We start from the raw sequence: 17,404 nt of genomic DNA on the forward strand, positions 1-17,404 counted from the left end.
GTTGAGCAAGAAAGACTATAGCAAGAGAGTGGATCCAACACTATACAAGAGTATGGTTAGAAGCTTAATATATTTCACTGCAACTCGGCCAAACTTAATGCATGTAGTAAGTCTAATTTCTAGATTTATGGAAACACTAAAAGATTCCCATTGGCAAGTGGGAAAGAGGATCCTAAGGTATGTGAAAGGTACCAAAGAATTTGAAATTTTGTATATTGCAAAAAATGAATTTAAGTTGATAGGTTATACTGATAGTGATTGGGCTGGAAGTATAGATGATAGGAAAAGCACTTCCAATTATGTATTCCACATGGGATTGGGTGCAATTTCATGGGCATCCAAGAAGCAACCAATTGTTGCTCAATCTATAGCAAAGGCTAAATATATAGCAGCAAATGTAGCAGCATGTCAAGCTATTTGGTTAAGAAGGATCTTGATAGATTTGAATGAAAGGCAAGAGGATGGAACCACAATTTATTGTGACAATGTTTCCTCAATTGCATTGTCCAAGAATCCAATCTTCCATGGGAGAAGCAAGCACATAGAGATTAGATATCACTTCATCAGAGAGTTGGTGGAGAATGAGAATATCAAGATGGAATTTTGCAAGTCTGAGCAATAGCTAGCAGAATGCTCTCCATCGCTCTCAATATCCAAGGCTCCCGCTGGAATGTCCGCCACGGTTGTGCCCACGCTGATTCCTTTCACAGACACGTAATAGAATGTGTCCAGCTCAGGACGGGCGGAGTTCTTCACCATTGGCGTAGACTTGACATTGGATCCTTTTAACTCGGCTGCGCTGCCCAAGAAAAGAGGGCTCGTTTCGGATGTCGATGTAGAGGCATAAGAGGTGAGACAGTAGGAGAATTTCGACCCAACAGAGGAAAGGCTTCCTCGTCCAAGTCCCACGAGACCGTCCAATTCAGAATATCCGTCTCCCTTCGTGTCATGGCTGCAACCAAAGGCGACCCCTTGGATTGATTGCGGGTTTCCGCTGCTATCCCACAGCGTAAATGTCTCGTTTGACAAGACGCCCTTGGTTTTGGAGCCGTCTCCGTAGGTGTAGGAGTACTCGCAGTCTTGCGTGCAGGTTTTGGTGGGGAGGGAAGAGCAGAGGGAAGAGGGGCAGGAGATCTTGTTGTAGGTGCTTGATTTGGCCGGATCGAAGGTGGGTTCTGGCTTAGAGAAGCAGCTCGTGCAGGGCTTACACTGCGTCCAGATGAGATCGCTTCCAGTGTCAACGATGCCAATCATTTTGCGTGGCGGGGTTCCGATGCCCATTGTCATCCTGAACTCTCCTACGGTGTCCCCAATCTTCACAGGCGCGCTCAAGTCGGGGGCATGAGACAAATCTCCTATTATAACTGCAGTTTCTAATCTTTTGAGCCTGGCGTTACTTCTGTTCACAACATGAGTCATGTTTGTACTGCTCCACACGCGCTGCATATCTACACGCAAGGCTTTTACTTTCACTTGAGCGTTCAGCACCATTAGCATCCCCAGCAGGATTGATGTGAGACCATTGGTGCGTGCCATCGCAGAGAAATATACAGCGGTGGCAGAAAGGCTTTCCTTGCTTTATCCTTATAATGGAAGAGGATCAGAGGCTTCGTCACAAGAAATTTGGGCATTTGCCAACGTTGAGAACAAGAACGTGGAAGGCGTTTCCAAGGTAACAACTGTCATAAGAGAAGCCGACGAGGAGAGGGCGGCTCCATCAAAACAAATATTCCAACAGGGCATCTCTACAGCAGTTTCGACGCAGCAACACCGGTGTCAAGTTTTGGACTGAGAAATTAATGAAATTTGTTAAGCAAATGTTGAATGTTCTTATCCAAGTTGAAAATTGTAATATATAATATAACAAATTTTTCATAAATTAATAGTAAAGAAACTTTTAAAAGGTTTTAATACGTAATATATTATACAAATGGGAAAAATTATTATGAAACAAAAATTCTACCTCGCACACTACATTTGAATGAATTATCTATAAACACAATAGCCTATGCTATATAGTCTATGACTTTGAACAAGGTTTTAGATAATTCTAGCAATATAATAATGTTTCAAAATAAAATAATATATTTATCTTGAACATGAATAATTATACAAGACACTACAATGCATAAAATGACCACTTCAAAAATGATACACTTAAAACAAATTATGTACAAGGAAGTTATTGAAAATGGCACTTGTTCACGAACAAGATTATTTCTAATCCAAATGAATTATGCTCAATTTTTTTCTTGAGCACTCAAAAGTGTCTTTGCTCAAGGACTGAATGAAAATATCAGCTAGATTACTTTTAGACCGACAAAAATACATTTTATTTCATCATTCTCAACTAGATTACTATTGAAATGATAAGTAATTTCAATGTGCTAGCTTCTTCCATGAAAAAATTAAGATTTCTCATAAGTACTATTGACGAAATATTGCCACAATAAATTATGGATGCATCTTCTTTTCATTCCTTTAAATATGCTTAGATTATTCTTTGTGAGATACCTTGACTACTTTCACATTTGATGGTATGTCTACAAGTCATCTCAACTACTGTGCAAAAGACTCTTTCACAATTTTCTTCCTACTAGAGAAAACTTTTTAACGTAGATGATCATGTTCAATAGTTATAGTTAGACCAAGAACAAAGTGTAAATCATTTTCACAGTCAAGCAATAAAAATGAATAGTTTGAATATCAAGTCACACCATAACGAAAAATATAGCTTTTACATTAATGTTCCTTTTGTTATCTCTTTCTTAGCCCTTGCTCAAACTATATTACAAGTCACGAGACTTGAAATGAACCACATCAAATTTAAGCTTAGTGTAGATACTTCATTATTTAAGTATGTGAAACTATTTTAACTTTACTTCTGATAAGAGATTGTAAGATGTTGAAGAGAGAAATAGAGAGATGATACTTTGTCATGGTGGCTTCACTTAGTGAACCTAAATCATAGAACTTGTAGTTGTGACATACTTAAGAATCAACCTATTTCCAAAAAAAAATTTCAAAACTTTTATTTTTGACCCCACCCAATACCTAGCATGTATTTCTCATACACATATTCATTTTAACACACCCCCCCTCGCCCACTGTACTCCAACAAGCTTGTCTTTGCTAGCACATTCTATATAATATGTGTAGATGTATGACATGTACATAGAAATATATGGTACTATGGTTTGAATGGAGATTAGATTTCATATATTTGGATATATGTATGAATATTGACTTCCTTGTTTTATTTTTTCTCGATCTCACATATTTAGGATCTGGTTACAACAATATAAAATAGTTACCTATATTATATTTATATGATATTGTGTGATATTCTATTAATACATATAATTTCATAGTAAAGATCCAAATTCAAATAGCTCTTGAACATATTATCAAAAAATATGTTATTGATTTTGTAATTATCATTGTATTTTTTTACTATGTAACACATGTCTTCAATCAAATTTTCATCTTCAAACAAAAATGTTAACACTTTTCTTTCTTTCTCTATAACAATATTTCATACTTATTTTTTCTTTCATAAAATGTCTGATACATGTGGTATTAGCTAGTGCTAATAGCACTAATTTATAGTTTTGGACTTTGTATTATCTAAGAACATTTTAAAGTAAGTTATCCAATGGACATTCCTATAGATAAACCAAGAAAATATTTTAAACTATTTTAATAGAGTTTTCTTATTATGAGGCACATCTACTCATCTTTCTCTAGTTTCCTACAAATAGCATGAACCAAATATTTTCTTGTACATTGCAATAGAGCTAAACAAACAAATGGTAAACAAGGAAATTGGTTACTATAGTTACAAATATTGCACATGACATGTTAGCAAAGACATGACACTTAAGGTATTTCTAAATATTACTTGCTGATTTTTTTAAATTAAAAATTTAAAAATATAAAATTTATTAGTGTTAGGTAGAGGTCCCATGGAGGGGGCTTGGACTCCACTTTTTAGGATAAAATGGTTTATTTGGAATATTTTCCTTATAAATTAGGAGCTCCTACTTCATATCCCTCTCAAATTGAGTTGATGAAAATGGGGTGGGATTGAGAATAACCCCACCACCTTAGAAAAAATTGTGCCACATGTCAACAATTGATCTCTTCTCTTTTTTCTCCACCAAAATAAAATAAAGCCTACTATAAATCATGAGACCATAAATTTAAAATATTTGGTTGATCTTGTTAGAGTGGAGTTGTCATTGTACCAAAAGATCTATCTATCAATGCCTAATATACCCACTCAACTTATAGTACAAAAAAGGTAGTTAAGCCCTTTTCACGAATCTGAATGGGAGCACTAAAAAAATTTCCAACAATCTCCCCCTTAGTGTCACTTGAGGGTTTGAGGAATTCAAACCTGTGACCAAGATCTTATACAAATTGTTAGAGTGGGATTATTGTTGCACCAAAAGAACAATCTATCAATGCCTGATACAACAACTCAACTTATAGTATACAAGAGGTAGTTAAGCCCTTGTCATGAATTTTGAGGGGAGCAGTGAATAAATATATAGATCTACAATGTACAATTCATGGGACCACCAAGATCTCTCACCTTTGAATATCCTTGAAAATTCTCAATAGTCACCTCTTCTATTTTTTAGTAAGCCCCTAGTAAGGGACCCCAGGCCTTGTGCATTGTATTTTTGCTATAATTTATTAATTTTTATTATTAAAATTAGACTTAATTTTTATTTTTATTTTTTTAAAAATTGTATAATTATAGTCATTACTATAGTCAACAAATAGTCTATGTTACTTGTTTCTCTAACATATTTTGTATAATTTGTGAAAACATGAGAATATAAAGTTGCATATGTTTGACTATAGAGGCAAGTATGATTTCCTCAATAGTTCCTGTCATGGGCAGAATACTAATGGTTTCCTTTAACTCAAAGTTTTTTTGAATGCACTAATGAAATTTAAGATTTTTTCACATTGTTTGTATAAACTAAAGTTTAGTTATGAAAAATTATTCTTGAAAATCATAAAAATAATCCAGATAAGAGTGTCTACACCTCTACCATGTAGAGTGCATTTTTATAAAATACACTGGCTTCAATAAATGATAATAAAAACTTCATATTTTCCAAGATTTCTCCAACGCATCCATTTATTGATAATTAAATAATTCAATCCTTCTTTGTTCATTATTCATCTTTATTTGTCTATTTTGCATCTGAATCCTATGGCCATCAATATTGTTTTAGATTTTTACTCTCATTTTGGAGGTTGAGAAAAGCCCTCTCTCTCATTTTTTAGGTTGGAAAAATCCTTAATGCATTTGTTTCATTTGCATCCATAGATTTTAATCCTAATTCTTGATTATATTGGTGATAAAACTTTGAATACTTTTTTTCAAACCTAACGTTAGCATTCAACACTCAACTACTTTTAGCATGCATACTCTTTATTGTTACTGTAAAAGATCAACATAGACAATTCACTTCATTATTACTCAGGTAGAGATTCTAAACTCAAAAATATGGAAAATTTGGTAAGACCCCATGGAGAACTTGAAAACACAAACAAATGAAAATAAAAATTTCGTGGGCTATTTTGAAAGGAAATGCACATATAATTTCTACTTACAATAATTCCTAACTTTGTAGATATGTTAGTGTAGAATAAAAAAACCATTTTGGGTCTTTGACATTTCATTGGAAGTCTCCAAAGTTTCTCTCCATAATAACCTTATGTACCCATGTTTCCTTGACATACCCATATTTCAGAGCCTTCAAAACATTGCCCATAGTTGAAAATTCAGCCCTTACGACATTTAGTTCTCAACTCTCACAAAAATAACTTTTTGACCTAACATGGTCATTTAGTTTATTTGTTGTGTGTAAATTTTTTCTCTATTATGAATAATATACCTGAGTTCTATTAGTTTTTGGTCCTCTAGCTTTCCATATGTTTTTTTTTTAATTGTTTGGGGAATTTTTCCTTCTTTCTTTCTCTTTTTATTATTTAACAATACACACTCTGAAAATAATAGAAGATCAATAACCCAATTGACATAGAACCAATATTATATTGATATTCTATTTTTTTTTTATAATGCTCCACATACCCCAAAATTTCATAGTTCTAGATTGATTACTACTCCTAGCACTCAATAACCCTTCAAAAATTGGACACCAAGCCAAATCTTTTGCATTACTATTTCCACTCATGAGAAATTCAAAGTGAGAGTCTAAAATCCTTTGAAAATAATTAATGCAGACCTTCAAACTCTAGGACTAGAAAATCATTATTTGTTCTTTCTCTGGATATTAAGAGACAAACAAAGATTCAACCACAGGCTCAACATTCTATCCTAATTATTCTCTTGAGCTTCTCATTCTAATCTCCACATCGTGTTCTAGAGCCTTCTTGAATTCCTCACTAATAGGATCTATGGTGAATGCATGACCCTTCATGTTTTAATCATTAGATGGAAACTAACTTTAGGTAGCTCTTGCCATTTCCAAATAAAAGGAGCTCCCTTTCTCCTATGTCATACACCACAAAATGACTATGGGATATTATATAATTTTAGGTGACCAACTACATGTAATTCTCATAGACAAAATTTTATTAGTAGGATCCACTTTCTTGCAATATGTAGACAAATGACTATGACATATATGAAATTTTCCTCTACATACTTTGGCAACATTGACACAATTTTCTATAGTGACCTATATCAAGTTTTCTTAGTATTGGACTTTGATGTCTTTGACAACAAGCTGAGTCTAGTAGAATTAATGCCTTACAATTTCTAGAGAGACAATGTCAAATGTAACACACTAACCACAAAAATGCAATAAAAGGACAGGAAATTCATTTGAATACTCAGTACAATACATAGAGGATCACAAACAAATGATGACATATAATACCCCAATCAAACTTTCTTACAATCACCACTACTTGATCCAACATTTCTATACATGTTCTTCAAGAAGAAGGGCATTGATGCACATAACAAAATACATCATCTATGTTTTGAGGTAACCATATTGCATTAGATTTAATTGACAATGTTAGCAATAATTACAATGCAACATGACTTCACAATCATGTAGCAACACGGCCAACTCAAATCATCCTCAAACCACACATTCTTATAGAGTTTTTTGGAGGAAAATACAACATAGAAGATGACCTTGTGAATGGATCAAATGATATATTTAAGGCCTACACAAGGAAAAAAATTGATATAATATGGATCTAATTTAATGATCCCAAAATTTCCCATAAACAAAGATAAACTAGCTCAATACTATTTTGTATCAATTGAAACACATCAGGTTCACATACTTTGTATAATTAGGCCTATTCCAAAAGTGCTAACAAATGGACAAATAAATAGTAGAAAATAATTTCTAATAAAAATTGCATGTTCTTGAACAATACATTGATCTCAAGGACTAATTTTAAATAGTCTTGCATTTGACACAACCAAAATTATAGAACATGAGTTAACATACACACAAATTTCCCAAACAAGGATAATTGAATCATTATTTGTACTAAAACTTTTGCAACCAAAAAATTTCAAAGTCAAACAAAATACCCACCACAAAATGTCTTGCCTTCACTCAAATGCATAATGCCAACTTGATAATCCAATAACTTGCTCAATTGAAATATCACACATACTATTGTGCACATTGAATAAACAAAGCTTAAAAAACCATACAAATGATATTAAGAATGATTATAACCTTATTTCATGTCATATATTTTACCTAAAAGAGGCTCACTTACCTCCATCACATACAAATATCCTTGAGTAACTAAAAAACCATACATTGTATCATCTACATAATACAACAACTTTTACAACAAATAATTTACTAGTCTCCAAAAGAAGAGAACATAGAATACAAAACCATGAAGCCATAACATTGAAACTCCATTACAACAACATTGAACTCAATGATTTCAATGTCTACATATGACCCAATACTCCATTTCTGAAATCATACTCATTATGATTAAAATAGTTGCACATCCATTGACAAAGAAACACCTTTTTATTGTGGGTCAATTTAACTTGGAAATGTCTAAAGAGGGCACAACAATGAAAAGACTTAAAAAAACACATGCAACAACATATCACACATTTTGTCCTTAAGAAAATAGATGTTGTGAAAAGACTACTAATTGATAATGTATGGATAAATTCAACACCATATATTTGTTCTACATCTAAATCTGAAGCATATTAGACAAAGAACCTTACAACTATGAATAATATTCACTATATAACATGATAATTTAATGCACAAATGTATATTCTTCCAAATTACATAATGATCTTATTGTATAGACATTGCCACAAATTTTCCTTTACAATAGTGAGAATGAATACAAAAAAAGTAACAGATTCAACAAATAAAGAAGACCAAAATGAACCTAAAAGGTAATAATCTAAATTATTCTTATCCTTTACATATTATTAAGGATCAATAAGCTTAACATACCATTTTTTCATGTGGTACAGAGAAAAACCAATAAATCAACCAAAGACAAAAGAGGCAAAAGAGCCTAAAAGGTAATAAAATAAGTTGTTTTTATCCTTGACATAGACTTGTACATCAACAATCTTAGCACAATATTTTTCAATCTCTAATAGACCAAGGCTAAATAGTGAAAGCTCCCTAAAAATAGAGATTTAAATGCTGGTAAGATCAACACAACATTCAAAGGTGTTGTGCTAGTCATCTACAAAGTTGTGCTCAACAAAGGATTATGATCACACAAAATATTTATTTCTAACTTAAATATTCTAAAGGAGAGATGACCATAAAGCTTAATGTTGGTAGAAATATCTAATGGAACTTCAAGGACAAGATCATTCTAGCGAGTGAAATAGAAATAACATGATTCCAACTTGCACCTAGAATAGAATATGCTCAAAAAGATTTAGATTGCATCTTAATTTTGAAAGAATCCAACACAGTTAAAAAAATTAGTCCACTCCCAATTGAATATAAGTTCATTCCAAACACAACTATAAAACATTTTCTAACTAGTACAAGTGAATACCCAAATGACACGATAGGTGTAATAGTTGTAGGGACAAAAAAGAGAGGAAATCAATACACAGTTGATATTAAGGATGGGCATACTGATATAGATAAAGCACCATTATGCTCCTACTCTCTGCTATAATCCTCATTTACTGTTCTATTTTCAAATTTTACTCATGACTTCGAAAAAATTTAGCATTAGTTTTCAATAATTGTTGTATATGCATGTCAAATTTATTCAATTGTATTCCCAAATGGAATCTAATAGTTAATAAAAATGAAACTCCAATCATGTTGTTTAGAAACATCACTAAAAAGAAAGACTAGAAACACCCTCTTCGCACAAGTTTGTCAACATACATTTGTAGACTCAATGAAAAAAGGACACTACAAAGAGTCTATTGGTTGTTGCACATGATAATTGAGGTAAAATTTTAAAACATCTTGCACTCTTTATTTCATTACCTTTATTCTTACAATTGACTAATATTCTTTTTCTTCATGTAGGTTGTTAGACTTCTGAGCTCCACAAATGCATATTCACACCCATTTTGTGTATTTTGTCCCAAATACAATTATAGATTTGACAACTACGACACATTGGATGGAAGCTTAGCCCATTGTATCAAATACAATGAAGAACTCAACTACATATACTATATGCATATCAAAGAAATAATAACAAAATACAACAATCAAACCATCCAATGTTTCATAGAAAAGAATCTCATTGAAAAAATTTGGCCTTCCTTTAGAAACATGACTTATGAAGAATACATCAAAGACAAATCAACAATTATATTTATAAGCTACACAATTTTATGATGAGAGGCAAATTTAGTATCAATTAAAACATCATGACAATACATGTCATAGCACTTGAAAATTAGCTACCACATTCTTCAAAAAAGACACCTATACTATTACTTTTTATCTCACAAGTTTCCACTTTAGTTTATGTTTTAATATCCTACTAATGCTCCTACCAAAACCATATTTCTCTGAAGGCCCTCATGGTGACAATTACAAAGGAAGCATAAATGGCATCCCTTTGTTTTGTTCCAACCACCTCTACACAATTTTGCTCTCAAATAGAAATGAAAGAAAAACTTTCTAACTGAGAAATATGTTCAATATGCTACAAACATTTGATGTATGTTAAATTATATATCTTTAGCACTACATATATGATATAAATTTTTTATGCTTTTTTGAACAAATATACTATCTATAGTGCTAGTTTGAACATATTACTTATGATGCCAAATGAAAAATAGTTCAATCTATTTTCTTGCAATATGTTGCACATGCTTTAAAAAATTATAGGTTCTAAAGTTTACTATATTATGTCCTCATTTCTCTAGAATACATACAATATCTATTTCATTTGAATTTATTGGTATGCTTGTGTCAAGATTTGATGGAAAAATAATGACACAATCATACCCAAAAATTCAAATGAAACCCAATGGATTATGGAAATCCTGTAGCTCTAATATACTATCTATGTTATTATCACCATATATATTGTTAATGTCTTGCACAACAAGTGTAGTTAATTCATGCAATATTTTTAATTATATTCAAAATTCCATTTCTTTCTTATATTCATTTACATTCTCTTTCATAAAATTTATGCATAATGCTCCACCTTGTACCATGTAAAAATTTTAAATTTTTAGTGAATGCTAAATTGCAAACTAGTTACTTAGTCCACTTAATGTATTTTGATTTACCTTGAATGTACCAATCTATTGCACAATGAAAAAAATGCAACAAGATTGATATAGGCTTAACAACAAGCAGATTCAAGTTCTATTTCATTATTGTTATTATTCACATATGAAACAAACAATAAACATTTTCACCTATTTTAATTACTATAATCTTCCCTTATGTTAGTTATATCATCAATAACGATTCACTTTATTCATTGGCATGCCAATGCTTGTAGATAAAGAAAAAGATTAAGCATTTTAAAGATAATTTCTTGTTTTGCAAAAGACTCAAAGAAAACAAGGTAGCAAGTAAGGGGCGGTTCTTATGAAATTTGATTAAACAATCTCATAGTTTTTTTTGATAAATATGAAAGGAAAAATCATATTTTTTGAAAATCACTATGTTTATTTCACTTTTTCTAATATGCCGGAGGAGATTACAACATAAATTTCCATTTCATTTCCCCAATATTTTATTTTACAGTTGCATTTCAAGAAATTGTATGAGAGGAATCTTGTTATTCTATTTTCTGAAAAATGCTTTCCATATTATTTATGTGTTTGTTTACAATTTTATTTTCATTCGATTGATAAAAAATTATTTATATATTAGGGTAAAAGTACAAAGTTGTGTCACCTTTTAGGCTGACTTATTAGAACAACTGAATTTGAGTATTTCTATCTAAAAATCAATTTTATTTCAAACATATAATCTAGAAAAATTCATTCTAGCTAAGTTATATATGAGCTCACACTTTTTCAATAAGAAATGTCTATTAAATGCATGTTTTATACTAGTTTGTATCCAAGCAGAAAACTAACATTTCAATAACTCTTACTATTTTTTAAGATACTTTTTTAATAACATATAAACACCATTTTATAGAGCTGAATATCAATATTAAAGAAGAAATGAGGTAACAATGGGTACCAAAATCTCTAGAGATTGCTAACCAAAATCATAAAGTGATTGACACCCAAGTCAATGAGTTGGGTGGTCCAAACACCTCAACTTAGTTCCTTTTGGAGATCATTGGAGCTATGATTCAGAAGAAGGATTCTAACACTAGTTCCAACTAACAACTAGAATGATCTAATTAACATTCAAGATGCTCAAGGATCACCAAGCATGATGAAAAGTAGGAGACCTTACCAAGCAAGGTTGGTTTGCAAGAGCTTATTGAGCGAGGTCAGGTTGCATATTGTTGTAGATTCAAATTGGTAGTTCCTACTGAGTGATGGTGACTCTACCAAGCTATAGATGTCTCCCGAGCATTAAAGAACAAATTGAGTGGAGGACAACTTGTTACCAAGCGAGTATGAAGTATAAAGCATTAATGGAAATTGTAAGGAAGAAATTTGTTAAAAGTTAGAAATCGAATATAGTTAATATAATAATACATTACTTATATAGTTAATATATCTAATATTACATATATGCTTAAAGATGAGTTATAGATATAGTTATTTGTTAACTAATGATGATTAACTATAGAGACATGTCTCCTCCTCTCATATTTAGGAGTCTTCAAATCTACATTTGGAAGACATCAGTCACATTGGCATTGTTAGTACACTTGCAGAAAATAATCCATCTCACTTAACATCGTTACATCTTAGTACCCATTTGGAATAGTTAAAAGTTATACTAACATCCTTTTATGTTTTTAGTAGGCCCTCCTCAAAAAACTTGTAGCACTCAAATACATGGAAACATAAAAGAATGTCATATTTGTAATTAATAATCCTCTATTTTTCCTCTTCTTGTTCATCAATTGTAGACATGTAGGAGGTAAAATGCTATGATTGATAAGTGACATTACCATGATTGAAGATAATAGACAATTTAAAGTATAGTACTTAAAAAGTGGGTGTAAAAGTAACTTCACATATTTGGACTTATTGCAAGAGAAATTGCAATTGAGATTATTCTTTCTTTCTAATAATGTTGTATAGATTCTTTTTCATTCTGTAATAATTGTCAAAAGAGAAGGAAAACTTTTGTAGAGGTTTTTTAGAGATTTTACTTTAGAGATTACTATAAAAATGAGGTCGTGTCTTTCAATTTTATCTATATTAACTATGGCTGTATTCAAAGTAGCCCTCATGACTTGTGAATTTTCTTTTATAACTTAATTTTGACTAATGAAATTAATGTATCTGATTGAGGATGGTTCTCAAGTGTCATGGAAGTAGCAATACATCATGAGTAAGAGGCAATAAACCAAGTACAACATATGGGAGAAAAATAAGTACAAGAGACAATAGTTTTTATACAAGTAGAATATTGATGGCGAAGTGTTTGTATCTTTTGTTGGAGGAAATGATACACATACTTCTTAAGCAACACATCAAAACACACTAAAATAATAAATGATGGAATTTTATGTTTCAAATGTATAACATAATGAAACAAGTAAGGAGAATGTCAAATTAACTTTTATTATATATGTAATGTATGAAACACTAAGGAGTCCTTATTCACTTATACAAGCTATGTTGTCAAATATGGTTCAAATCCTAGTTCATATTTCATGTACAACAATTTGTTCTAGGTTGAGGATTGTATGTGATTAATATATATATATATATATATATATATATATATATATGACTATTAAATCAATAACATGTTCATATTCATCATTTGAGAATCAAATGATGATATTATAGAATTTAGAATCAAATAATGTAGATTTTATACAAGTTGCATTGACATCATATGTGCAATGAATTCCCTCAAAGTTTACAAGTCCAAACCCGTGTTTTAAAGGATCATGGGTCACTAAACCCTACCCTATCTTGAGACAAAGGTTCAATTGCTTGGTCTTAGGAAAACCCTTCCTTGGTAACATCTCATCCTTCCGATTACAAATCAAATAACAAAAAATAGTAGAAATAATCATATTTCAATAATCAAAAGATTAAGATTGTTATTTATAATAAGAAAAACCACCATTCCAATATTGCTTCTTGTGTAAGAATATAAAAGAAACAATACTTTTTTAATAATTAATATAATAATTATTATTCCATTTAAATTTTAAATATTAGTGATATCAATCTTCAATAATACATTTCTTTGAGAAATCTAGCTTCTCACCTTTAAATTATGTAAACATTTCTTATTTTGATATTTTATTAAATAGCCTTTCACCTTTTGTTTAAGAAAAAAACATAGCTATAAAATTATATAATTATATATTAATTTTATAGAAAAGCCATAATCTACATAACTTAATCTTCTCAAAACACATTATTTATATTATAGAAAGTTTTAAAAATGTGAAGGAAATATAATATTGTCATTAAAAGAAATAAAATTTTCTAATTACTATAAAAAAATCTTTGATTGCAATGAGAGAGGTAAGATATTTATACAAACATCTAAGTAGAAAAATAAAATAAAAATATAGAAATATTTTTATTGGTAAATAGAAAAATAATATATATATATATTTGGGTACTTTTCTAATATTTTCATTGAATAAATATTGTACTTTTAATTATCTTTTTACTAGATTATTATTTAAATTTTTGTTCACTATATATATATATATATATATATATATATATATATATATATATATATATATATATATATATATATATATATATATATATATATATATATATATATATATATATATATATATATATATATATATATATATATATATATATATATATATAAGAAATAGATTTTTTATCTATAATACAATTTATTAATAATAATAATATACAACAAAATCTAAATTTTTTAGTCAAAAACCATCCCACATAATTTATATGAAATATATTATGTAATAGAAAATAAAAAACTACATCATTCACAACAATGTTTTACCTTGATAAGGATATATTTCCATAGTAAGTGAAATTGTGATATTGCTATCATGATTTAACTTATTGACATTAAGGTCAATTTGTCTATTAGTGACTCAACACTTAGTGAATTGGTTACATTGCTACCAAGCTCTATAGTTGCTATTGAGCTTATCATTCAGTTTGCAATGTTAACCAAGTGATTCAGTTGTTCTTGAGCTAAGTAATCAAAATATAGTGTCTACTGAGCACCTGAGTCAGTTTGTAGTGTTCATTGAGCTATACAGTGTTTACTGAGCTTTAGAGACAAAGTTTAGTGTGAACTAAGCACAACAGAGTCTATTGAGCTAGTAAGTGAAAGTGAAGAAGATCGTAGTGCTAACTGAGCTCTATACTGTTAACCAAGTTCAACAGTGTCTACTAAGCTCACAGGGTTAACGAAGTGGATCTAGCATTGACCGAGTCATATAGTGTCAACCTAGTGATCTAGTTGCTACCAATTTTCTTAGAGTTCACTAAGTCACATAGTGCTAACCAAGATCAAGCTACTTCAAAGTGATTAGTATGGACCAAGCTTCAAGTTCATTAGGGTGCCAATGATTATCGAGCATTGATAGTGTTTTTCATGTATCAGAACATCACTGAGTTTGTCTTTAGAACCTGAGTTACAACAGTTGGGCTGACTTTGTGAATTATGATGAAATTGGTATTGTAGCCAAGTCTAGTATGTTCAGAGATTACTTTAGTGGAAAATATTCACCTTTTGGTGATCCCATCTCATGGGTCGATCATCATTTGGTGAATAGAACATGCAATGTAGGCCAACTTTGTCGCCAGATGTTTATCATATTTGGGTTAAATGCCCGTGGTAGTCACCTATCAGTTATCACATGATTGGTCAAAATATCAGTCCAATCACCAATGCAATATACATTTTGGATACATTTATTTTAAACATTTCACCAACCTTTGCATGTTTGTTTCTTATTGGCCCATGTTATTTCACCATTACTACAACCAAATAATTTTCCCTTGGGTTGGGTATCGTCTACCATTTTCCTGACATGTGTCAACCACCAGCCCCATTTAGCCAATTGTTTCCTACTGTGGGCTTGCATAGGAAGGTGTGCTTCATCTATATTTGACATTCCCACTTGTTAATCCCACATAATTCACCAACCTAGATTGGACTATAAGATATTATTCTACAAAATTCACTCTTTTCTGCTATGAAGACTAACATTTATTATTGCCGCCAAAGTTTTAGAGTGCTGAGTGCATTGCCCATTGACTCATGGACCCTAGTTTTCATAAAAGGCAAGTGATTTTAATTTTTTTTATGTTAACAGTGGTACTACCATACTGGTACAGTGGTACTAGTTATTTTTTAATTTTACTATCTAGTGTCCACTAGTGACTAGACATCTAACATGCTAAGATAGCCTATAGGTTTGCGAATTATATTGGATAGTACCATAGTAGTAGTACCATTTTTTTGAGAATGAATCATATTATTGTTATTATATGTAGTCTAAGTAGTCTACTATCACTGTTCACAATCTTTGAGTCATCACTATTTGAATCTTTTGTTCAATAACTAAGTTGATTTATTTTTTGCAGCCTTTATCAGTTTGCAATGTCAAATAAGAGGGGTAACAGGGGTTCTGGTAGGATCTCTGAAATTCAAGAGAGACCACCATTACCAAAACATAGAAGCATAGCAATATATTTTGGTATTGAAAATGTTGGCAACCTATAAGATTCACAAGTTAGATCTCTTGAAAAAGGAGATTCATCACAAGTTGGAGACTCAAACCATATTGAAGCTTAAATTGGTGAACCTAATATCTCAGTCAAGGATGAACTTGAACATGATTTGGAGGCACTTCCCCTGAGTAGGGAGTTAGAAACTGATATTATAGAGCTGAAGATGATTTTGGACCACTCGGGTGAGAAAACCAAAAGCGACTCCATAAATCATGTTCATGCACAAAAAGGGAAAAGAAAATTGGAATCAAAGAAAGATCAATCTTGTTGGGATCTATCCAAATGAAATTTTTAGTTAAAATGGGTGGAAAAATACTGGTTCATTGAACCAATGGCCAATCCAATTGATGGTGAAGCCTCTTGTAGAATGCAAATGTAAGATTAGCATAGAGATAACAAAGAAGGAGAAGAGATTCTAGCTTAAACTTGATACCATAGAAAAGCATTTTGGTAAAGTTTACAAAAAGGAAACTATAGATAGAGTTGAAAAATCTGTGCTAACTTGGAAAAAAAAAAGACAACTATTTGCATATCAAGAATGCCAAAATATATGAGTTATAGTAGGAAATATGGGAGAAGCATTTTGTAGTAAAAGGTTCCATTGAAGATTTCATTGGGAAAGCAATGGAAGTGCAAAATATTGGAAAAGTAGTTCAATTAACTATGGTCTTTTATATTTTGAGTATAGGACATCTTGTGATAGACTACCCTTCAATTACTATCTTATTGCATTTTTTCAAACTTTAGAACTATCTGAACAATCATTGGTTAGTAAATAGCGGGTGGGAATGGGCTAGATATCTTGCACAGGTTGAAAAAGAAGATATGAAGGAAAAAATAAAACACTCAAATTTCATTGCACTATCTCTAGATGAAGTTACAACAATTGATAATACTTCCTAGGTGTGCGTGCATGTTTATACTATAAATAATCTTTGTCATCAACCCTTTCTACTATTTGTTACTAAATTAAATTATAGTGTGATAGCTGAAAATTTATATGATTTATTAAAGAGTACTCTAATTGAA

At 30.9% G+C, this 17,404-nt stretch overlaps 1 protein-coding gene across 1 annotated transcript in view; it reads right to left on the reverse strand.

The window, feature by feature from the left end:
• LOC149533098 (aspartic proteinase nepenthesin-2-like) overlaps positions 1 to 1,536 on the reverse strand; it is a 48,317-nt gene extending 46,781 nt beyond the window's left edge. Inside the window, exon 1 of the mRNA XM_089805802.1 lies at positions 628 to 1,536. Coding sequence (XP_089661928.1) covers positions 628 to 1,536 — 909 coding nt within the window. The remainder of the gene's footprint in view (positions 1 to 627) is intronic.
• Between the last annotated feature and the right edge of the window lie 15,868 nt (positions 1,537 to 17,404).

Source organism: Cupressus sempervirens, chromosome 10 (assembly GCF_028749045.1).
Source record: "Cupressus sempervirens isolate cs-2001-9-10 chromosome 10, ASM2874904v1, whole genome shotgun sequence".
Taxonomy (NCBI): Eukaryota; Viridiplantae; Streptophyta; class Pinopsida; order Cupressales; family Cupressaceae; genus Cupressus; species Cupressus sempervirens.